Source organism: Xylocopa sonorina, chromosome 3 (assembly GCF_050948175.1).
Source record: "Xylocopa sonorina isolate GNS202 chromosome 3, iyXylSono1_principal, whole genome shotgun sequence".
NCBI classification, from domain to species: Eukaryota; Metazoa; Arthropoda; class Insecta; order Hymenoptera; family Apidae; genus Xylocopa; species Xylocopa sonorina.
Window position 1 is genome coordinate 4,470,435 of NC_135195.1, and position 26,305 is coordinate 4,496,739.

Consider the following 26,305-nt stretch of genomic DNA (forward strand, 5'->3'; position numbering starts at 1 on the left):
GAGCATCCTCTTGGATCGATGAAAAACTAATCCACCAGCCCGCCACGGGGTGTCTTTTTTCAACTGAACGCGGTGAAATATTTCTCGTGAACGAACAATCGAGGAAATAAGAAAAAAGACGCGAAAGTAAGTCTGTTCCGGGAAAGAGGAGTATCAGACGGTAGAAATAGTTGGTCAGAAGTTTCTTTAACGGGGAAAATTTTAAGGCGAAGCTAATTTCCGTTCGATGAGAGTTTAATGGAGAGAATTTTCGGGTCGAGTTGATTCTCATCGAATCGATGAGTCCAATTTGTTTTTTTTTTTTAATGGCAGATTTTCGAGGAATTTTGTCTCCACGATAGTCGCACGTTAATCGCAGACGATTTCGTTTTACGAAAAATTGGAGAATCATGAGGTTAACGAAAGTAGGATCTGTAAATTGGTTGCAGCTTATCGAGCCACTGCCTCTGACGCTTCTAATTTAAACAGGATCGAAGTCGAGCAGCAATTTTGCAATTTTCTACGATGGAACGCGATTCAGCGCGGCGGGTCGTTGGATTTATCTCAACGAACGATATCGTATTATGGGAAGGATCTAATAAAGAAAATATACGGGGCCATTTAACACTAGCAGTGCCGAAACGCGTGACTGGCTGTCGTTAAGTGTTAAGTTATTATCTACAGAGCGTATTATAAATATACCAACCCAGTAATACGTTCAACCATCCTGGTAGTTTAAGGAAAGATCACGACAATGTCTTGTTTTCAAGCTAATACAGAGTGCGCTATAAATTACGATCATATTCTGGCTTCCAAACGTAGAATTGTAATTCTATTCCTTCGAGCTAATATAAAAAAGAAGCTAACGTTCGTTTATTCAGAGTTTCGATATGGACAGAAATCAATCTGAAAATCTATCAGGTATCCCACGTATTAATTGGAAGTTTCAAAAGCTCTGGTTCCATTCAGGTTTACATCGTTAAATGGTTTTATTATTCTTACTGCAATTTGCCCACTACTTCCAAATTTGTATTGAAAACGAGATGTTGACCCGTTCGCTGCCAATGACGAGTATACTCGTGGATGACAGAGTGTTATTGATTGCCAGAGTTTACTTGTATTTTAAATGCTTTTATGTTGATACTTTTCCATTGGAGAGCAAAGAAATATGGTTCCAAATGGGAACAATTAGAATGCATAACAATTTTTTTAATACTTTTCGACACAAGTTTTCCTTTTATATATTATATTTATATCCACATTTATTTAGATACTAATTACCATTATTCCCATTTGAGAATATCCCTTTACACAACTCAAACTGATATACAAAAACAATTTTTCACTGAAAATCTACCAGATCAACATCTACAAAGCTAATACACAAAAAGGTAAAGAAAACAAATTTCCTCCCAAATGGATTGAACCAGAAGTAGCAATACAAATGGAATCACAAAATTTTCTACTACCAGCGAATGAGCTAACTGAAAAAAAAAGGAAAAACAGTCATCTTCCCTCGACTGATTACCGTGCAGAGTTGCTCGATCGTTCGCCACGATTTCTGGGACAGTCTGTATATAGACACGAGTGACGTGATACCGTTGAAAAAGAAATTAACTTAACCCTGACCCTTTCTGTGCGTTATAAAATACCCCCGAGCCTAGATCAGGCTCGATACCAGTCTCAGAGAACGGTTCCTCGTACGTGTGTGTACAGACACACATAAACGCACGGGCACAGACACAAAGACAGACAGACACATACGTAGACGCGGTTTAAGTTTATATCCCGAACGATCAATGGCTTACCTGAACCAGGCCATGGAAAATATCGTCCAGGATACCAGGCTCCTGTGTCAAGGATTTCGTGGTAAGCCTCTTACGGCGTCTCTTGTGCATCGTCAGGAATCGACCGGTGGGCCTGGGCCTGGAACGGCCGATATCCAGACTCTCGAGCAGTATCCGGTCCGCCTCTGACAGACGCCTGAACGCGGTCTCCGTCGCGGCCTCATCGCGGACTTCCGTCAAGCTGGCCGTGGCACCGGATGTTGGCAACGCGGCGCCTTCTGGAAGCCAATTAAACAGAAGTCGTTGTACAGAACGGTGAACGACATTGTCGAACCGAACGACAGGTTCGGATGGAATTCTAACCACGATAAAAGTGTGATGATATATATAATAATAATAATAAAGTTGGAGAGAAATGGAGGATATTTGTTTAATTGCTTTCACTGCCAGGGCTTCAGGAGAATATTATTATTGCTAGACTTATCGTGTATGTGTTTTATTGTTTTATAGTGCGATCTATCTTGAGGCATGATTTGGTGCGAATAATTATTTGAAATTGGTAATGAATGCTTGTCACGTATTTTCGATGCTGGGTTTAGGGAAGAAAGATATATGCGACGCTGGTAGCGAAAGGGTGATTTCGATAGATCTTTTGGAATAATTTTGCTGAAATTTCCTGTTATTAAATATCTTAGGAGTAACGTTAATGAATGCGATTTATCTTGAGGCACGATTTGGTGCCAACAATTATCAGAAATTGATAATGAATGCTTGTCACGTATTTTTGATGATGGGCTTAGAAAAAAAAATAGATGTGACGCTGGTAGCGAAAGGGTGATTTCCATAGATCTTTTGGAATAATTTTGCTGAAATTTTCTGTTCTTAAATATCTTAGAAGTAACGTTAACGAATGCGATCTATCTTGAGGCACGATTTGATGCCAACAATTATCAGAATTTGGTAATGAATGTTTGTCACCTATTTTTGATGCTGGGTTTAGGAAAGAAAGATATATGTGACGCTGGTAGCGAAAGGAGTAATTTCGATAGATCTTTTGAAATAATTTCGCTGAAATTTTCTGTTATTAAATATCTTAGAAGTAACATTAACAGATAATTATACGCTTTTCGAAAGGAGAATGACGATTTCGAAAACTTACATTTATAGCGCGCAATGTTTGTATATTCTGCGCTTCTGACGGCTGTGGATTTCATTGAAAAAGGAAGAACAAAAAAAAAGAAAGCCAAGTGTTCAATTGTACGTCACCGGAAAGTGGTTCGCGGCTGACAGCTAACTGCGGCAAAACACACGCCTCTGCATCGTCGCTGGGAAATTTTCAAAAATATCCGCCACTTTTCACTCTCGTCGAGAGGTGACTCGCCGCCTAGGTCACTGGCTGTTTCGAACTTAACAATTCCGTTCCCTCGACAGTCCTTTCGCCTTTTAACACCTCGAGTAGCATAACAATTCTTAAAACCAACGATATCGACATATTAATTGTACGAAATAAATCTGCAAATATACTCGAACACCAACAACCTTAATACAATATTAAACATGTATCAACAAGACGCTAACATCATTCACAAATCGACATTGAATTTAAATTTACCTTCTAATTGCTCTTTAAAAAAACGCGTCCGCGCACTTATCACCGAATGGTCCACGATCGAAAAACGTGGAAAATCGGAAAGTCGATGGTCGGTCGGGGAAAAAGGTTTGAGAAACCTTATACTCGAAATATACTCGAACACTAACAACCTTAATACAATATTAAACATGTATCAACAAGACGCTAACATCATTCACAAATCGACATTGAATTTAAATTTACCTTCTAATTGCTCTTTAAAAAACGGGTCCACGCACTTATCACCGAATGGTCCACGATCGAAAAACGTGGAAAATCGGAAAGTCGATGGTCGGTCGTGGAAAAAGGTTTGAGAAACCTTATACTCGAAATATACTCGAACATTAACAACCTTAATACAATATTAAACATGTATCAACAAGACGCTAACATCATTCACAAATCGACATTGAATTTAAATTTACCTTCTAATTGCTCTTTAAAAAAACGCGTCCGCGCACTTATCACCAAATGGTCCATGAACGAAAAACGTGGAAAATCGAAAAGTCGATGGTCGATCGTGGAAAAAGGTTGAGGAAGAGTCTGAAGGCAGTGCGCGCGGAACAGTCGCAGATTAATGGAAGAAACGGAGCCGGGTGGCGTAACTACGCCGCTCTAATTGCGAATCTTAAGGACGACAGAGCGCGAGAGGAGCCGGAGGAACGTGCCGCCGCAATGGATCTCGGATAAATAATAAACGCGGCAAATTGCAGCGGCGGAATCGCCGGAGATTAAATGCCGCGTCCGCGGACGGTCCCGTCCTGATCGAGCGCAAACAAAAACCGGCCAGCCGCGATGAAATATGCATGAATACAAATTATTTATATCGGTGCTCGACTTGGGGAATTATTAAGAGCACTGTCGGGACGCGATGATGCCCTGCTGCGCGTGTAAATATTCCGTTCAAATATCATTTGACGGCCGCGTTTATAAATTACTCAATGAGACTAGGAATCGTGTGTGGAAAGCGAAAAAAACGTGTATCGTATAGTTAAGTTAATAAGTTACGTTACAGAGTAAGATTAATAATTATAATCTAGTCCCGTGTGTCACTGATTTCCTCGTGAACAATTAAATTTGTTGATCACCAGATTAGTCAGAAATTTCTCATATCCAAGCTGTGCTCTCGACAAAATTTATCAACACTGGTTCTAATTAGAAGTGACAAACGATCACGCTTAAAGTGTCTTGATCATGAACTTTGGCTAGCATTTTCTAGCGTAGAGCCAAGTGTAAAACGTATATGTCCATCAAAATTAAATATGTTCGTCAGATTAGTAAATGTCTACACACATAGAGCTATTTTATTGCGTTTTTTATTTAATGAAACATACAAATATTACTGTAATTTATGTTTTGCTTGTTGTGTGCCGTGGAAGATTAAAGGTTGCGACTCTCATTCAAGACTATTCTTTCATATCGAACATTTGATTCGTTCGCGTTACCTACCAAGGTAACAATCAGGTAAATTATGAATTAGAACACGATGCAAATAAGCACCGCGCGAAGGGTGTACGGTAGTAGCTGGGACAAAATGAAAGAGGTTATCGTATAGAGTAATATGAAATAGAACGAAAAGCAAGAGTGAGAAAATTTCATTCGAGGCTTCGCTACGGAGGAAAACTACTTTGAACGTTGTTTGCGTACGCGGCGCATTGATGCACGGAGTCCCATAAGAGAGAGAGAGAGAGAGAGAGAGAGAGAGAGAGAGAGAGTGCAATGGGGGCGTCGCGTGTAGCCACGTATACAGGATTTCATAACGCGTCGCGGTGTCCCAAAGGATTTTCGAAATCGTTTTCCTCGTAAACAAAGTTCCAACCGCAATTTTGTTACTCTTCATTTTCCCTTCGATTTTGCTTGTAGAATCACCCCCTTCAATTCGAACACGTTTGCGTCCAGACTGCACCAACGAGACTATATCGAACGAGTAATTTACAATCGAAAACCTGCGCGACGTTTCGTAGTTCGTGTTTGTCCGATTCTTCAATTTTAAGCTCCGTTCGCTGCTGCGATAAAACGCTGTCGCGATTGGCAGCGGCTACTACGAGCTGAAACGAAAGGCAGCGAAATTGTGTCATATGAAACAAACCAATTATCGAGGCGCACGGTGATTAACATTCCGTGAAGTGTGCGCGCGAGAGGCGAAATGAAATTCCATTGAATTTGTTTAGTTTCGATTAGTCGCAGCGCGAATAAAAACCGCGCGGTATCTTGTTATTTAGTTGCGACTCTTGCTGGAAAACCGAGAACCTAATTTAAACTTTCCGGTACAGGCAAGACGCGAAAGGGACGATCTTAATTAAAAAGAAAAAACTTCGACTTTAAACTTTCCGACCCGCTGTAGAAGCGAGCAATTTTTCAACTGTTGCGAAACGCGTTGCTCAACGCGCGTAGAAAAGAGCGAAGGAAAGGGTTTCCCTTGGCAACCGCCGCGTTTGCATAACAATACTTCGTTTAGAAAGCATTAACAACCAACGGGGTCGCGAGACGAAAACCGAATGCGAACAACGAAATGACCGCCCACGCTAAAAAAAAATCTGGATTCAAGTCGCGCGTCTTAGGCCTGGACCTAATCCAAACCGTCGTGTATACATAAAATATCAGTTTTGACCCTAATCGGGAGCGTCACTCCAAAATGGCTGCTTTCAGACTACCAACGACCAACGACGCTATTAATACATATAAATAATATTCCTGTCATTTCTCTTCTCAAGTACAAAGCTGCGATTACATAAGAATACGTAAAATTTTAACTCGACACATACGAATACTGAAAGTGAACAAATCGAAATATGTGTGATGGCCCTCCACTAGAAGAACAACAACACATTCTTCTTCTTCGTTTCCATATACACCACTTTTTGACCTGTCCTAAGTAGTTTTGGACTGACGAGTCCACTATCAGGATCTTCAGGCCGAGAACGAAACCAAAGCAAGCAATTTTGCATATGAATCAACCCCTTCAACGATAACTTATTAACTTCCTCCAACATCGACTCGAGCTCAACAAAAAGATTCACTTCGCCAACTTGAAACATCCTCGCGAGCACGCATCCCTCTCAACCAATTTTCAAAATCCCCACAAACTTCTACTATTTCGTCGAGTCTCGAGAACGTCGCAAAAAATGTTCCGAGACGCGTTTCACTTGTTGCTCGAGCGGAGGGAAAAGTTTCACCCCCGTGGGGCGGGGGTTGGTGCGCGATTACGCGTTTGCGTAACCGCCTGAATGCTAGGAAAGCATTGTCGAGGCGGAGGTGAATTGCGACACGCGGCTGAAACGCGGCGCATCTTGCAACGGTAATAATTTCGGTTGCGCAATTTCCGGGGTACGTGCCCTGGCGTCGTGACGCGCGCACCGCGACGTAATAATTGCGTGATTACGGTTTTTCTCTTCGTGCAAATAGGAGCGCGTTGTTATCGACACGAGTCTCCTTCGTGTTTAGGATCGTCAACCATGAAACAAGCGATTCGTTATTTGAATATCACCAAAAGGTCTGTAATCACACTTCAACCCTTCTCGCGTTATTCGAGCCACTGCGATTAGAGAAGAGTGGCCATTTTGGTATTTTTAAAGTAGGTAGAAATTTCGATATTGAAGCAATGGAGGAAATGAGATAATACTTTGGTTATTTCTTTACGAAATGATCGACACGAGTCTCCTTCGTGTTTAGGATCGTCAACCATGAAACAAGCGATTCGTTATTTGAATATCACCAAAAGGTCTGTAATCACACTTCAACCCTTCTCGCGTTATTCGAGCCACTGCGATTAGAGAAGAGTGGCCATTTTGGTATTTTTAAAGTAGGTAGAAATTTCGATATTGAAGCAATGGAGAATATGAGATAATACTTTGGTTATTTCTTTACGAAAGGATCGACACGAGTCTCCTTCGTGTTTAAGATCGTCAACCATGAAACGAACGATTCGTTATTTGAATATCACCAAAAGGTTTGTAATCACACTTCAACCCTTCTCGCGTTATTCGAGCCACTGCGATTAGAGAAGAGTGGCCATTTTGGTATTTTTAAAGTAGGTAGAAATTTCGATATTGAAGCAATGGAGGATATGAGATAATACTTTGGTTATTTCGTTACGAAAGGGTTAAGCTAGCTCTTCTTGATAATTCTTTTTTTATTTAGAATGGATGTAGATATAGAGAAATGAAGACTTTCGTTTCGCAAAAGGAAGCAGAAAGAGAGGGGCAGTGTTAACATTGTGTAACTGTTGACGCGTTCACGCATAGACAGCGTCTAATTAACCTAATTGCCGGTCGCACGCGTTATCAGCCGAAGAAACTAGCAGACTTGACGACGCGTGAATTTCATTTCGGTTATCTGCTCGTTTCCTTTTCTGCCCCGGTTCGCTTCAGCCCGCGGTTGTTAGCCCGTCTAAATATTTGCCCGTTTCCCTCTTTCGCGTACAATAAACGTTAAATAAATCAGCCAGATTCCGGGCAATAAACGGCAAGCAAACATCTGTCCCCGTGAAAAGTGCCCGCAGAGTAGTTCGCTATTATATCTGAATGATAAACCTCCTCGATAATTAGATTAGAAAGGTAAATTCTATTAATCAGCTCGCTACTAGATCTTGACACAGAGATCGATCAATCTTTATAATTGTTTCTCTGTTAAGACGTAGAAAAGTTTCTTGCAACAGTCTCGAGGAGATCGTCGCTTCTTTAACGATGGTTATTGGAAAATTGTAATTGCGTACACAATTTAATTACAAGAAACGTAATAGGTATTATTACAAATTTGTGTCGTTCAACTCTTTACTTGTACATGATGTGCTTTACTTCTAATTTATATTTCGATTAGTTCTTTTTTTTCTATTTTTTAGGTTCATTATCAAAAAGATCGTTCCAAGCATCGAGCCAAGAATTTCTTTCCCAACGTCTCTTCTAAGCGACGCGGTAAAGAGTTAAACGACTTAGGAAAACACGATCTCGGGCTTATACTCTCTTGAGAACCGTGAGAACGTTTAATGCCGTACGTCTCGAGTGACGAGCGTCTAGTCTATGAGCTGGGATAGTTTTTCAGGGCGAATAATTGAACGATGGACCGTTTTCAACGCGGTCCGCGTGATTTACGATCTTCGAAACTTGTTTCGCGCCGCGCAAAAAGAGAATCCGAATAATGGAGCTGCATGGGTACAAGTTTATAATATGCAGCGATTGATTAATCGTTTTCAAGAAACAATAAATTACCGTATTATATCCTCGTGTCGTATTACAGAAGGTATTGCGTTAAAAAATAAAAATGCTCAACCCTTTGCGCTGGAGGGTTCCATAGCGGAGCAATTTAAAGTTTGCCTTCGAACTGGAGGGCTTCTCGATGCGAGACGGTGAGAATAATTTTTCAGTTCACAACACGAAGGCAAAAACAATTCGCGATCGCTTCGTTCACTCTGTTAGCAGATCACAGTTGGCTGTAATAATTTTTTCACGCTACTTTAATTAAAAATTACTACTCCACATTAGAATAAACGAATTCAAAGAAGGAACAAGCAGATGTACGCGTTAATCATGCGTGTCCACGAATTCGCGAGTAAATTCAATCCAGTAAATCCTGTCTGGCGTCACTTTTAACACGAACGACGGAGATATTCCAAGCCGCGTTACCTCGCGCCATTAAAGATCATTAAATTCATCCACGCGCCGGACGTGATACGAAAAGGGAAACGGTGCGCGTCATTTGTGAAGTTCAAAGTTACGTTAGAATACCGGGAACACGCCTATAAATCTCGTCAAGCTGGACGCTTGCAATCTGTCCTCTCTGATGGAAGAACAGAGACAGACGGACGAAGTTGTTTGCGGGTACCTTTTAGCGCAATTTATTTTATACGACGAGATCAACGGAGACTGGCAATTTTAAACAGACGGCTGAAGAAAGGTTAACCGACGGGAGTAGCAATTTTTATGCTGGACGAGATTCGCACGGACCAACCTTCGCAAGAGGATCGACTCGCTGGGCCTAATTTCATTTATTCTCCAATAAGACGGGGATCTCGAGTATTGTGATCGAATCGTTGCGGAACGGATTCTTTTGTACCCTGTCCTATCGGTGGAAAAGCCTATCCAAATCCTTTGATACAAACGCTGGCGGAGCAACTGGGTTAACTGGAGGGAATCGATAGAGAAACCCTACGTTCCTTGCGAGCAAGTGCTGGAAAAAATATATATATATATTTATCGAGAGAACGAGAGATACAAAATGTTCGCCTCTGTCGGTGAAATTAAAAAAGGAATTTCATGGGGCAGTTCGATGCTTCCATGTGTGCTGCTTAATATTCCTCGCGTGGACAGTGGAAATTGTTTCATTGGGGTTTTATTAAGTTGGAATGATAGAAATTTGAAAGAGTGACTGAATGTCGTGATACGATTGTTCGCGAGGTTCTGATTATTATTCTGGTCGAGTAGCTTAATTTTTAAAGAACGAGAATCGAAATGCAAAAGTCTTGAAAAGAAGGGAACTATTGACAGACAATGATTGTAAAATCACTGTATGAAGCAATGATGTATATAAATTGCTTTCCTCAGCTATAAATCAGGAATTTCTATTTTTATTTGAAATTTGCGAAGAGACAAAGATTAACTACTTCTGTGGCGATTGCAGAAGATACACCAAACAACCTCCTCTAAAACTAGATAAGACTCTTCGAGTAATATTTTCATTATTCATATAACCATCGAATACTTTACAAAATTAGCAACACTTTTTACTCCCCATCCCGTTCTTATTCTGCTCACACTATTCATCAATGAATTTAACCAGAGACTTTCAATCCATAGTCCGCCAAGTGCCTAAGTCCTCCGCGGTTCTTGCTAGCCTCTATTCCATATTCATGTACCTGTCTTCAATGTTCGTGAAGAAAAAAAAAATTGCCTCGTTGAAAATGTAAAGACACATTTTTATCCACTTGCCATGCGTTTGATGGCAAACATCCTACGTCAAGGGTGCAAAAAGCATTTTGAGTGACGGCTCGGTGACAATAAAACGAACGAGTCTCTATGATCGTCCACTGGCTACTAACTAATAATAACACTAAGTGCTACTTCGAATTAAAAAAAAAAAGAAAAAATTATTGTAGATGCAACTATCGCGTAATTAAATAGAAAAACTGAGAGACACTGTCACACGTCAGTGTCCGCGATACTGTTTCTTTGCATCGATATGTTACTATGTAAAAGCGACATATCGATGCTCGACAAAAATATTCTACTCGATATTCTAGTTTGGAATTAATTCTGTTTTTCTGTGTATTATTTTCGCAGTGAAGACTCTAAGATTTTATTCACGCGATTACGAGACTCATCGCGAGCATCGTTCATCGTGAGAGGGCAAAAGCTGCCCAAAGAAAGGACGATTCGAGTCTTGACCGACGTCCAGGACGCGCAAAACAGCTCGCTCGTCAGGTTTTCCTTCGCGGCTCGGCTAAGCACTTCGTCAAATAATATCGAGCCAAGGAAAAAGTTTCGTCGGCTATCTTTTTACGTGGCTGGTGCATTCACGTGTTCGTATAAACGAGTGGCGATTAATCATCGTCCCAACGTTCCCTTTTTTACGTCCGATCTGCACACGCGGCTTTCGTCGAGCCGCGCACTTATCCCGTTTTTGCCGCGTTTAATCAACGACCTGCAAATTCATTCGTTTGTTTCGTTTCCTGTTACTTCTAAGCAGAAATTTCCATCCAATCCCCTTTCGTATTTCTCTTTTTTTTTTAACTACTTTTAAAGTTTTAATTCGTTCGTATCTTATCCCATTTAATTTCACGATATTCAGTTAATTCTTGTTGCTCTCGTACCAATTTCAAAAAGGTCGAGTAGTTTGTACGGAAAGTTAATTAAAACGTTATTTGTATTTTCAATTTGGAATTCAGTTTCGTAATATCACAGATTGTGCTTTGGAGCAGAGAACAGAGGAAAAGGACATGCATGTTTTGGCTTCACGATAAATACAAAAAAAATTTAATCCTTTAGAAATTATTTTAGTTGAACAGGAACTAAAAATGTGTTACTAAAGATAGACACTTCATATATGCTATATGATTCACAAATATTATAAATTTAAATTTTCCATCTACGTACGAAGCGTATCCGTATCTGCAGATAATAATTTTTGGTTAAAAATTTGGAGAAAAAGCGCTGGAAAATTGGAACGAAACCGGTTGGACGGGTTACGCTAATCCACCCCCGCGCGCTAATAACTTGTAATACGCGAGCGCTGCGAAAGGGGGTGCACCTTTGGCACAGCGTAATATTATGCAGGGCGGAGTTCCAAGTTAATACGCGGCAGACGTAATATCGCCTAGTGTGGAATTTTAAGTTAATACGTGGAGAAACGTAATATCGCGAAGCTGGACCTCAACCCTTTTTGCCCACGGTTAAGCTGTGCGCACAGCTCTGCCGCGAAACGTCTGCAACCAGGGTTGTTCCCTTTGGTTTCACCTACGTTGAATACGTTTTCCACCGCGTTCAGACTAGTTACACACGTGTTGTAACGTATAATATCTGCAGGGAAAAATTACAATATTCTTGCTACTTAAAATGCGAGGTGAAATGGACTGCCGTTGTACTTAACGTCGTCTTAAAAATGCGAGTAAAGAGGGGTGCTGCTGTAACGTCGTCCTGAAAGTGTAGCGCTGAGGGTGTGTTCTTGCGTTGTACTATGATACATCGTTAGAATAAATTCGAGATAAGAAAATAATGCTATCTTGTAAAGGGTGTCATCTTAGAAATGTACGATTCAGGATGAAGTCATTATTGTACATGCATACGACACTATAGCGTCGATTAAAGATAAACTTAAAGAATTGAAAATTTTCATAGTCTGATTTTGAAGAGAAATTACAGCATAATATTGTTTTTTACTAAGAAATAGTTAAGCAAGGATATCGATCGAGAAACAATTCTATTGGCTTATTGCTTTAGTTGATAAGCGAAATGAGATAATTTTGACGCGGTTTGAAATTTTATATATTTCGTAATTGTGCGTTGTAGATGATATGTTTAAAACGATGTATTGTGTTACTATTACTATTATATTACCGTAATCTATATTGTTGTGGGCAGAAAATAAGGAATACGGGCGGAATGTGAAAGTAAAGGGAGGGATAAACTCGTAACGCGTTCTATTACGCAAGTATGATAAACGGGTACGTATTATACGTGCTCAAGATAAATATAAAACTGCTACTTCTGACAGTTACAAGTTAATTATCGCTAATAAAATTGCCCCGTCCACATTTCTCTCCCGTCGCTCTTTAAGCACAACGATGTTTACATTACAATTCGTATCCCTTTGGCCCGTTTCATTTGAACTTCTCGACTTCGACTTTTATTAAATCAATGCCACGCGATCGGATTATTCACCCTAAATTAAACTTTGATCAGCAAACAGGGAATTTCATAAAATTCTACTCTTCTCGTTCAAACACCTCTGACACACGTTCAAAGAATAATGTATTCGTATTACTCATTCGAAAATTAAAATTGCAAATTTCTTATCAATCCTCGCGTATCCACGTAATCGAGAAATCACATAGAACGGATCGATAAGAGAATTGCTATCTTAGATGCAAAGAAATGAACAAATTTTCAAATAAAAATTATTTTCTATTAAAAAAAAAGAAATCGTATAGCAAATTTTTTTTTAGGGTCACACAATCGATACGAAACATTTTTTCCTATTTCCATTCGAGTTTGCAAAATATTTCCATATTTATTTACTCGAATTTTATAAGAAAAAGTGTAATTGCATCGTGATTATTCATTTCTCCGCGTGTAACTTCTCGCAGTGATAATTCATTATCGTCCAAGAGACTTTTTACCATGGTAATACACCATTCTGTATGATTTCATTCGTTTCATGTGCCAGCTTTATTTACGAGGAGATTGTCTCGAGTATTCGCGATTCGAATTGAATTTTTTGCGATCGCGAACTGGTTCACCGTCAGCGGGTGGTAAAAAGGAAAAAAAATGCCAAGTCGAGTGTGCAATTATGTCTGCACTCTTATCCCGCCTTTAAACCGTCGAGGTAAAGGACAAGGACTCGACCATTCAGGTTGATTTACTTTTTGATTTACTGTTGTTTTGCAACTACAGATACGATTGCCATTCACTCGCAAACCAATTTAAATACTCATATTATCCTCGTTGAAGTACATTTTTTAGTTCGTCTCGAAACGACTTGTTAACGGTTTCTTTCTTTATTTCTAACGCTGAATGTTTTTTTTTATTTCAAATAATTCTGCTCGAGGATTTTCATTTCAATTAATCTTGCCATTTTTTCTCGGAAAATTTCATTCAAAATGGATGGAATTTTCGGTACTCTTTTCAGCAGCGATATGAAATTGCTAAATTTTCGAAACCGTTCTGTACGCGTTCGAATGGAAATGTTTGAGATAATCAAAAGTCGTATCCATCGATCTGTGCGAACTGTAATTACCGTTTGTTCGAACTTTTGATAATATCACGAATAAATGCGTGTTGAAAGTTTCAATTGATCCAACTATTTCTCGTAATACGATAAAAAAAGAAATTAATACAATACCTTTGCAAGAACAAGAACCAACGCAAATACGATAAGCGTGTAAATCGTGGTATTTGTTCGAATTAAAAAAAATGTACACGTCTGCAATTATCATGCGAATGAATTGTCGCGAACGGCCCTTGTCAATGGTATTCACGGTACCATTGGTCGCATGGACGCGTTAAAGAAAGGATATTTACGAGCACCGGGAGCACTGAAAATTGAATATTCTAATCAGAATCGAGGTTATTTTCCCGGATCATACTACCGCATTCGTTATGGAAATCAGAGAGAAACAGTGGATAAATCAAGGCTCATTTCAATTTTTAATCCACCGCGAGTATCACTCACCGGAAATGCGGACGAACACGGCATTCTGCTCCTCGCTGTCCACCGTTATCTCCGCGCTTCTCCTCTGCAACGATAAGAGAACAATATCGATTAAACGCAGCCATTCTGTGATCATTCGCCGCCTTTCTTTATTCTCAAAAATTTCATTATTCTCTATTTATAATTTTTCCCTACTCTTTCCTTTATTTTCAAAAATGCGTCGATCAGCAAGCGCAACCAAGACACGCTTAAGCGAATCGATGGTATCGATAGAAAACTAGAAACATTAATCTATTTGTTATTAATATCTTATTCATTCCATCCGAATGAAATTTGATTTCATTCTTTATTTCGCTGTGACATATCATTTAATCAACCATGCGTCTATGCGTTTTGAAAAAAATTCGAAGCACATCCTTGATCTCGAGTTCCTCGAGATTCATTTCGCCATCGAATCCGGAACAGCGAGGACCGTTCTTCCCGCTGTGCTTCCGGTGCACCGCTAACTTCAACGATCGTCATCCTCCTATTTGTTACTAATATCTTATTCACTCCATTCGAATGAAATTTGATTTCATTCGTTGCTTCATTTCTACGTATCATTCAACCAACCACGCGTCTACGCGTATCGAAAGGAAATTCCTTCCTTCCATCTCCATTCTAAACACCGAACTCCTTCAACTTTCTCTCTGCGCCCCGTTCGATTTCCTTTCAACCTCGACGCGAGAAAAAGAGGGACCCACGACGAAGATTCCCGGTGAGTTTCGTCGGAAAAACAGAGGGGGAACAACGAGGAGGCGCTCGCTCCCGGAAATACGTGCTCTCGGTTCGAGAGGTCGCTGCAAGAGAGCGTAGGACGAGAAAATGGAAGAAAGAAGACGGGAGATGACTCGCGAGAGGACGCGCGCCGGAAGTGGAGTAGCGAAAGAGGGGGATGGAGAACGGGGAACGCGAGCAGACACAGTCGATAGATGGAATGACCTGGCAGCGTTCGACAACTGGAAACTACGGGCTGGCAAACTTTTCATCGACGGATCAGGCCGATTGCCAATTGCAAAATGGGGCGGCGACCTGGATTTCGCCTAGGACCAGCCAGGTGGAGGGTCTCGGACGCGGGGACGATTACAGAGGATTCGTGATAGGCCTGCGAAACGGCGGTGGAGCGAGCGGAAGTGCGCTCGTTACGCCGGCCACGTAGCAGGACCCGACGGAATTCGTGGATTCCTCTGGACCCACGAAGGAGTTTAGCAGCTCGAAATCTTTCGTGCACGCTCGAGGGAACTCGTTTGCGGAGTCGCGACACGTTCGATACGGTTTCGGGAGAGATAGCGGACGCTGTGTTCTGCTGGAATTCATTCCAACGGTTTTGCTAATCTGGGATATCTCGCCGTTCGAACGATATTTCGCCTGGGAAAATTAGATCGTGCGAGGACGCTCTCGTTTCGATTCCAGCTGGCAAAAATCGGCACGATGTCTTTCTCGTTGCGTTGTTAGTTATTTCGACGAGGAAAATTTAAGTGTCTTCACGTGTTATCGCGTTCAACGGTTTTTGTAAGAGTTTATTATTGCGAACTTATCGAGTCGGTCGTGCTTGTTCTCTTCTTGGCATCTGTGTCTGTTTCCTCGCGTTCTCAGGCGAGAGAAACATTCTTTAAACAAACTTTTATGTCGTGAAACTTGGAACTTTTTGTGTATCGCACCTTGATGGCTACATCGTAAATCGCGCTGTTGAAGGTGCGATATCGTTTGAAATAAATTTCAGGAACGTGCGAAACACGCGTTCCAGGGTCTTTAAACGTTTCAAACAAACCTTGCAACCGTTCTCGCGAGTTCCTGGCGTGCACGGTAATCTCTAAACATAGACACGATTTTTTCGTGCTTAGAAACGTGCTTCGAAAAATATCAAGAAACTATCTCAAGCAATTTAAAGCTCAAATCAAATTATCTCTTCGAGAACTATTACAGATCGATGGCCAACTAAAAGGTAGAACGAAACTCGTAACAACGTTCAAGATTGGTCCAAGTAATCGATCCTCGATTTTTTAAATTACAGCTAGCCGTTCGATGTACAAATTAAATTTACCCTGGCATCTACATTGCAAAACGAGCCGGAAGAGTGGTAGGAAGCAGTGGCATTAGCATAATTTCTGAATCGAGGAACAGAAGAAATGAAAAGGGGCGAGCGGTGGTTGTTCAAGGTCTGCGAGGAATTATTTAGGATTTCCCTTTTCTTATTTCCAACGGGCCTCCCGGCCGTTCTCACCCCTTCGTTTCATCCCCCTTTCATATTCCCTCGATTCAATAACAAGCCAACCGTGGAAATCTCAAATTGTTTTCGCTTCTTTTCTTCTCCTCTCTTTTCTTTCCTTTTTTTTTCTTTTTTTATACGACTATAGAAAATCTCGTTACGGTAACAGTTACCCTTGGTAATAGTAACGAGGCGAGGGAGCAAGAGGAGGAAGGGAATAAACGACAGGTTCATTCGGCCAATGAAAATTAGATTTCCACGGCCCTCGCGCGATTGTGTTCGTAGAAAGTTGCGCTAATTGTTCGACGATCAGGATCGCGCGTTTCTCTGCGCGAATCGAACGGGGTAGTTTTGTCGCGTACGCATTTCCAAGTATCCGAAACAGTTTGCGTTTGTCGTCGAAGGTCGTCTGGATAAATGAAAACTATTGTAGTTCCGCTTTCGCAATGGAACATTTTTACAGAGCACTGGAAAGGGTAACCGTTTGCTCCATTTTGCGAGAAACCATAAGAAATTACGATACGAACCATAAATTGTTCCGCGTTTGTAGTCGCAGAGTTCGAGCCACCGCGATGGCTTCTTAACCCCCAAAAGGGGAAAATGGTACAGAGTTCTCCAATTTCGAAAATGCAGCACCTGCGAGGGATTCTCATCGTGATAATTACTAAATATTGTATATAAAACGTAAAAAACATTTTCTCAAGTGTGGTGTTATTGCTTTTCTATTATTTAAATATTTTTTTTAACTCTTGAACAATGACCAAAACTTACATTATTAGAATCCATTAAAATGTTTTTCTAGCCCTCGAAAATACGTCTAATAATACGTCTGTGCTCCAAAATGCTCGCAATTTTCGCTGAAACGATTGCCACGTACGCGTAGAAAATCGAGAAACCTATCAAAATTCCAGCGAAGTTCGGAATAAAATCGTTTCACGGCTAACGACTGTATCGCGAACTGGAACGGAATAAGACGGTGAAAACGCACCCTTTGGACGCGATAAGTTTTAATAGATCAACCAGACAGAGCGGGGCTGGCACGATTTTTCACGAGCATCAACAAAAGCAGCATCTCGCACAGTTGCGTCTACGTGAGGCGTATTCTGGAAATGGGTTAAGTACGTTAATTACGCGGGTGATAAATCTTCATCCTTCATCTGGCTCTAGACGGAGCTGTCCGCGGCTTCTTCCTCGAGAATTTTATAAATTCGCCGCATTTACGCGATACGAGCAGAAAAATTGTTTACGACGAGCCAGTCGGGGTTTATTAAGTGTGGAGAAATATAGCTTCTGATGTTTCTCATTGCGCATACATCCGCACACGACGAGATAGACTTGCAATCCACAGATGTTTCTCTCCAGGAAACAATTCTTAGCTATAACTCTCGCAGAAGGTATAAGAAAAAAAAAAAAAAATAGATAAATAATACGAAAATAATACATTCCTTCACCCTCTTAGAATCCTAAGAAAACCACCATTTTATAATAGACATCCGTCTCAACTCTCTATCATTACAACTCTAAAAAATTCAAATCGACTTTCTCAAGTGTCACCAGTCGAAAGAGACTCAAACTTGTCTCAGATCGACTCTGACTAGTACTGAGCGATTATTATTTGTTTCCACGACTCGACGCACCCGTGAAACAAAATATGACGTCAACAAAAAAAATGGTAACGACCATTTTTAAGGGCATCGTCCTTGAGAAGTACACGAAATGCTCGTTTCGTGCGTTAATGGAGCCACTGAAAAGCGTTGTATCGCTTGAAAAAAATTCCACCGCACTCTTTCGAGAGAAAAGCGTAGAACCCGTGTAAGTATTGCGATCGAAGGGCGGTAGTACGTAACAACCCCTAAAAGCGAGCGACGAATCTGTCCAAGCAGCGTTTGGCTCGAATGTCGGGTGGGAACGCGGCCAGGGTGGGTTCCGGGGGATTCATCACCGATTTTTCGACACGATTCGCGGTTCTCCGGGCAATGTCGAGCCAGCCATTCCTCTCAGCCTGTTCTCCACTCCCGTTTCCGTCGTGGCGCTGGCTCGACGCAATAACAATCGGGGATGGAGACCGTAAAAACTTGGATTCGTTCAGGAGCCGCACTCTCGCGTGCACTTTCGAGAGCGAGGGTGAACTTATGCTGACAGAGATATGGACTTTATCGGAATATCGTGGCTCCCGTGAGAGGTTCAGATGTGAATTATTCGACCGACGCGGAGGTAAATGGCTGATCGGAATTGCTGAATTATTGGCCTTAACGATTTTTAAGTGGATCGTATCTTTTCCCAGCGAAGTACTTAAATTATTGAATGACAGACGAAGGTATTGGTAACCGAATCCTGAGTCTAATTTAGCATCGATTTAGCATAATATATGTGAACTTTTTTGTGAAATTTTTTTTCTATGATTACACAATCGATACGAAACATTTTCTCCTATTTCCATTTGGAGTTCGAAAAATATTTCCACTCGAATTTTATAAGAAACAGTGTAATTGCATCGTGATTATTCATTCCTCCGCGTGTAACTTATTGCGCGTTATTATACCGCGTGAATTATTGGCCTTAACGATTTTTAAGCGGATCGTATCTTTTCCCAGCGAAGTACTTAAATTATTGAATGGCAGACGAAGGTATTGGTAACCGAATCCTGAGTCTAATTTAGCATCGATTTAGCATAATATATGTGAACTTAATAAAGTAATTTAATACTTCTAATTTTATTAACATATGTATTTAATGATGTAGGACTTTTTAAGTTCACTTTATTGGGAAGATGCTGGTGTTGTAGATCCTCGAAACAATTCTCTGTTTAAGTCTAAATCCTTTACATGTGTTCAGAGGCAACTCTAAAATATTCTAGCAATTTAAAGCGATCACTGGTCAAAGAAATCGCAGACCCTCGCGACCAGGCTAGTTTCTCATCCAGCTGATGGATATTGCATCCCCTAAACCGCGTTCCCGCGCGCATACTAGTCAAACAGAATTTCTTGATGCGTTTGTGTTGCGCAACCTCCACGTAACCACCGGTACTTTGCTAATGTGGGCTTACAAACCGGCGGAGAGCAGTTTATTTGCATAGTTACACGCTCGCGGGCCAGGAACGCTCGGCATCGAGCGAAACACGACCAAACCGAAAGGTCGGCGACGTGAAACGCGTTCTACGCTAACAACTTTGAGGCCTCGCAGAAATAAGAAAGAGAAAAGTCGATTTCTATTGGGCCACGCGCGGACAAGTGGCTTTTTCACCGAGACACAGGCCTGAGAGTTTACTTGCGCCTCCTCGAAGATGCTCTAGGGTTGTCTTTCTTTTATCGTCGTAAGTCTGCGTTTCTAATACCACGTGTAATGAAAAGTATGACGAGCTACTAAAGCGTGACCAAAGTTGCTGTTGAGTGATAATGATAATTAATTTAGCTTGAAATTTCTACAATTTCGTTTATAAAATTAGAAGTGAGACTTTTTGATGGTGCAAACAATGCAGAATTCTTTTGCAACACCTGATAGAAGTATTAAGAAGTATCATATGTTTGAAGATTAATAATTACATCTTACTTAAGTTTTACTTTCAATTCTTCTTGATATTTTATAATGTATTAAGTACATATGATTTTATTTAAGGATATGTCTGAATCATAAGATGATAGATATTTTTTTAAATAAAAATGAAATGATTATTTCTTGTACAATTTTATACGATTCAATCTATGACCAGTTCCATCCATTATATTACAAATATATTTGCTCGACGAAATCATGAAGGAAAAATCTATATTTCTGTTACAAAATCTCCGATACTCGGTCAATTATCGTTTAATATTCCCTCGATTTGAATGATCCCGAGCAGCAGTACTGGGTGGGCAACACGCGGCGCAATTAAAATCCCAGCACGATTTCCCGTCTGTTTACCGATTCTAAAACCGCGCGATCCTCGAAGCGCGGATATTTTCGCCGTGGCCGTTTGCGAAATCGCGGTACACACTCGGTTCAATCGGGCGCCGTGCATCAAACTGTCGCGAATAGAATAATAAATCGACGCCGGGCGTCCCGTTCGTGACCGTCCATGAAAATTTTGGTCCGCGGCCAATCCTCCAAGGAGATCCGTTCCAGTCATCGCCGAGCAAACCGATCCCCGTCGAACGGGACGCGTTCTCCGCGCGATGGCGAACGACTAGCCGCGCATAATTAATTCCACCGCGCCGATGCGATTATGTAAACGAACCCTCCGTCGTTCCTCTCCTTCGACTCTATTGAACTGGGAGTCCTGATAAGCCCTGATTCAATTTATCGCGACGACGTTCTTTGCCACGCGCGCGTCGTTGCGTTCGGGTTTCACGTGAAATCGATGCCTTCGTTCGAGTTTGGTGGCTCTTCAGGTTTGTTAATAACTCAGAGCTTCGCATTTCAGAGCGTGCGATAAGTGGGGATGGTATTAGAACACTTCGATTAATCGATTAGACGGCGGTTCTTTTGGTAGATTCGATTTGGTACTTAATTGTTACGCGAAACCGACGCATTCGTTAGAGCTTGGCGGTTCTTCAAATTTGTTAATGTCTCAGAGCTTCATTTCAGATGCGTATGACAAATGGAGAAAGGATTAGAATGCTTCAATTCATCGATTATTGTAGATTCGGTGGTACTTAATTGTTACGCGAAACTGACGCATTCTTTAGTGTTTGATGGCTCTTCAGGTTTGTTAATGCCTCAGCATTTCATTTCAGATGCGTATGATAAATGGAGAAGGGATTAGAACGCTTTGATCAATCGATTAGACAGTGGTTCTTCTGTAGATTCGATGGTACTTAATTGTTACGGGAAACCGACGCATTCGCTAGGGTTTGGTGGCTCTTTAAGTTTGTTAATGCCTTAGTATTTCATTTAAGATGCGTATGATAAATGGAGAAGGGATTAGAATGCTTCGATCAATCAATTAGACAGCGGTTCTTCTTCGATGGTACTTAATTTGTTGTCTCTTAGTTTGGTGTCTCTTCAGGTTTGTTAATAACTCAGAGCTTCACATTTCAGATGCGTATGATAAATGGAGAAGGGATTAGAATGCTTCGACCAATCGATTAGACAGTGGTTCTTCTGGTAAATTCGGTGGTACTTAATTGTTACGCGTTGCAACGTGATGGAATAATCGGTAGAAGAGTGATCTCGTATGAATAGTTAAAGGGAAACACGAGCGAAATTATTTTGGTTCGCTCGACAAAGTCGAGGAGAGACGAACTCTGTGGAAATTTCTGTGCAACAGAAGGAATTGTTCCAAGCGAGAAACGAAGCGGAGAGTGTTCTTCCCGTGGGAAGTGTCCTGCCGGAATAAATCGATGTCGAAGATTCGCGATTTTATTCATTTGCACAATCGATCGGATCGATTTATTCAGGAGCCGAAGTCTCGTGCGAAAAAACTGTCACCCCGCGTGTCTGACTTACTTTTTCATACGGAATAATCTTCCGGTGACTGTATCATTCATATTCATCACCGCGAGCACTCTCGTCGAATATTCAGATCCGATTTTTTTTACCAAAAATGGGACTGCGATTGAAAACACGTCGTTCCGGATTTCTTTTCCATTTTTTTCTTCATTCTTAATTCCCCAATTGCATCGTACGGAACGAACGCGAATAAATTCGGAACATCAAACCAGCTGCCAGTGAAGATTCGATCCCATCTTTCCGTTCAATTCAATGTACCATCGAACGACGCGTAATTGCACGCTGATCAATTAAATGATACATTACAAACTGTATTAACTAGCCGCTTATTTAGCGTGCACATGCGACAGTTGGCGAACCTATGAAATCGATCGATCTTTTTCTCAATTTCTACGTCAGATTATTTTATTACGATCGAAGTCCTGCCGTGATAACGTCACGTTCACGTTCGAACGGCTACTGAACGTTTATCCGATAACCCACGGCTTGTTTGACGTATTACATTTAATTGAGCTCAAAGTTTCAAGCAATTAAACCGTTTTCTATGATCTAATTAATTCCTCGGTTATTACTCGCGTGTCTTATTAATTCCGCGAGAACTAGAAACAGAGATAGAGATTAAAGGAATGTTTCAAGACCGCAGAACTGAATAGTATTGTTTTATTAAATTGTATAATTAAGATATATGTACTGTCAGACGATCTCACATCATACGAAAACGGTTTCAATTTATTTTTCCATGCAAAACGACTTTTCAACTGCTTCCACCGCCTATCCTTCCACGTGCTACATAAAACGTAACTGAAATCTCGAATTTATACCTTCTACTATCAATTATACCACGTTATCAGCGCAGCTAATGGACAATCTACCTCGAAACAACCCAAAGACTGTACGATCAATTATGAAACAATTATTACTATTTATTTTTCCATGAAAAACGACTCTTAGAGTGCTTCCAGCACCTATCCTTCCACGTGCTACATAAAACGCAACTGGAATCTCAATTGTATACCTTCTACTATCAATTATATCGCGTTATCAGCGCAGCTAATGGACAATCTACCTCGAGCCAACCCAAAGACTACGATCAATTACGAAACAATTATTAATTACGCGAGGAATTTGGTCGCACGCGTTTAAAGCGACGAGTGAGTACAGATGGCGCGACGAGCGTGGACGCGGAGGAAGAAAATTCGCGTTCAAGCAGTTGTTTCCTGCTCGAGGCCCAGGGTCGTTGATAAATCTACCTGTGAATGGAAGGTCGTTAGATTCGTGCTGATTTATAATGCTCGCCGAGCGGTTTCAATTACGCGGCCAGTCGCGCGGACGTGTGTCAAAACGACCGGTTTCGCGATGAATCAGCGAGGCAATAACGGGTGGGATACAACGCGTGTGCTTCCAGAGAAGTCGAAGAGGTCGGGCACGCGACCGCGGTCGAAAATTCTGGCCAACGAGCGACGATTAACGACCCCCACCGATAACAGTAATTAGCTTGTATAATTTGTACAGGTTGCGGCATTAAGTCTTGTTTTATTCGGTTATCGGCTCGCTATCTCGTTTAATCGCTCTGCTATTATTCATCCGCGATTCTTAAACGTTATTCATTCCCTTGAACCATCGTACGACATTTGATAATTTGCAAATTGTAGCAGCTCTGATAAATAAATCTAGAAATATTTTACATTTTCCACAATTATCAAGAGTAGAATTAATAATTATTTACGATGGCGGGTTGTTAGGAGTTTCGAATTTTTCCGAGCCTCTGTTCGATTAACAGAATGTCACGTTATTTATTAACAGGCTAATCATCCCGTTCGATCTTTCGAAACGCAGTTAAACACACAAGCGACGTCGCTGGCGAAACGTAAATCGCACAATTATTAACACTGCACGCTAACTATTGCATAATACCAATTATGAGAGTAAATGTTGCTCCTCGATAAACGAGCACGCGCGATACCGATTTGTCGGGCTCGTTATTAGTAACAAAACATCCGAGCGACGTTACATAATATTGGCGTAAGTAGATTTCGCGTTTCATCTTGAACAAATAAATCGCGTCGCGATCACGACTGGCGAGGGGTTGGCAGAATTGGCGAACGCGAACTGGCGAACCACGTAGACGGGATCGGTTCGAGTGTCGCGGGTTTGTCCGCGCGGCGAAAATTATTTCAATCGACCGACGCCGCGGTTAACTGCAGTCAATTCTCATTTAACGTGTAACCGTCATTAAAATCACAGGGCATCCAGCGGCGTAGTAACGGCGACACTTCCGCGGCTATGCATGACAATGCGACCGGCGAGTGCCGCATTAATATTCATATTTTAATTAAGGACAATATCTGCGCGCGGCCCAACGGTTTTCGAGTCGTCGCGGGCTGAGCGTAGAGGGGTAATCAAAATTACGAGCGTATCGCGAGTACACGCAAGTAAACGGCATCAGGGTTTCTTTTAAAAAAGTAAATTCTCTGAATTTGGAACGATGCACGACTGATTAGAAGGAATTCAGGAACGATGGTAACATTGAACAGAATTTCAGAAGCCATTGCAATATTTAGAAATTCTCGTCGATCATATTTGTCTATCAAAAGTAAGCAACTGTTATCGAATAGTTTCGATACAAATACCAAAGTAGTGGCATATGGAACTGAAAAGAAAATTGTGATCGTGCCTGGTGTACACCCAAGTAAATGGCATCAGGGTTTCTTTTAAAAAAGTAAATTCTCTGAATTTGAAACGATGCGCGACTGATTAGAAGGAATTCAAGAACGATGGTAACATTGAACAGAATTTGAGAAGCCATTACAATATTTAGAAATTCTCATCGATCATATTTTTCTATGAAAAGTAAACAATTGTTATCGAATAGTTTCGATACAAATACCAAAGTAGTGGCATATGGAACTGAAAAGAAAATTGTGAGCGTGCCTGGTGTACACCCAAGTAAATGGCATCAGGGTTTCTTTTAAAAAAGTAAATTCTTTGAATTTGGAACGATGCACGACTGATTAGAAGGAATTCAGGAACGATGGTAACATTGAACGGAATTTCAGAAGCCATTGCAATATTTAGAAATTCTCGTCGATCATATTTTTCTATGAAAAGTAAACAATTGTTATCGAATAGTTTCGATACAAATACCAAAGTAGTGGCTTATGGAATTGAAAAGAAAATTCTAATTGCATATAGGTATCTTCCAGATTCGCGTGTTCACCACGTAAATTAGGGAATAATTAGGATATTAGTCGGCGGACAGGGTGCAATTCAGGGATTAATAATATCGGAACCGCGATATCGAGAATCGACAGATCGCACCTGCGCGAGTACCGACTCGCTCGCTGTAAATCACCAGCCGCTATGAAACGGCTAAGATTAACTCCCGAGCCGTGGTTACGAAACCGGAAAACGGCCATTAAGATCGGCGAACGATCCGCAGAAACGGCCACCGTCGTTGAAAACGGTTAATCGGACGTGATTTATCGCCGACGGAGCCGAAAAACCGTTTCGTTCGCCTCGCGTTCGCGAATTATCGATTGTTGTCTCTCGCGGGGCGAACCAACCCCGCGTTTCGATTTTACGAGCCCTCCGCGCCGGAAATCGCCGATCGTTCCCTCGATCGTCGAATTGAAGTCGGAAAAGCGTGGATTTAAGTCGTTAATAATCATCGAATCGACGTTTCCAACGCCCATAAACGCTTATGGAAAATATTGAACGAAATGGATGAACAGCTGACTGGGTGAATAGTAACATTCCAAAATAACGTAAATATATATTTGGTACTTTTAACTACTGACATTCGATTAATTAACTATTCTACTTACGTTTAGTTAATTTTATTATGTTTATTACATCTGCTACAAAAAACGATCAGCGAGTTATCAGCTCAGAGGCGACGCGCGAGTTTCAAAGCAAATTTGCATACTCGCCCCCGGTGTGACACACGAGTTCAAAGGGTTACTATAATACAGGCGTAATTACCGTGGTTGCTAATGACTATGGATTGATGTTACACTAAAGACTACTAAAAAAAAATGAATTTCGAAATCAAATATTTGCGACCTTTCGCTAGTTAGGAGATAATTCACCGCGATAAATCGCACGAGCTACAGATTGCGAGCTGCGGATAACTGCATTTCCATAATAGACGGGGAAAATTCCGGTGTATCCTGGGATCGCCAATTTCGCACGCACCAATGGCCGAGCGATCGTTCTCCGACCATAACGCGTAATCTTATTACAGCTAACCGACTGCACGCGATGCGATGTGTCGAAAATTACACGGCGCCTACCAACGCCACCCAACAACGTTTCCCTTGATCGGTTATGGCCATTACGAACCGCGCACCTCCGCGTCCGGTTACGACGACG

At 41.2% G+C, this 26,305-nt stretch overlaps 1 protein-coding gene across 8 annotated transcripts in view; it reads right to left on the reverse strand.

Moving 5' to 3' along the window:
- LOC143422515 (uncharacterized) overlaps positions 1-26,305 on the reverse strand; it is a 106,713-nt gene that overhangs the window by 13,864 nt on the left and 66,544 nt on the right. For all 8 annotated transcript variants that reach the window (XR_013101731.1, XR_013101732.1, XM_076893223.1 and 5 more), the window contains exons 2-3: positions 14,278-14,341; positions 1,788-2,044 (exon numbers count right to left, since the gene is read on the reverse strand). Coding sequence is in view for 6 of the 8 variants with exons in the window: in XM_076893223.1 (XP_076749338.1) it covers positions 1,788-2,044; positions 14,278-14,341 (321 nt within the window). In the remaining 2 variants the exon portion in view is untranslated. The remainder of the gene's footprint in view (positions 1-1,787; positions 2,045-14,277; positions 14,342-26,305) is intronic.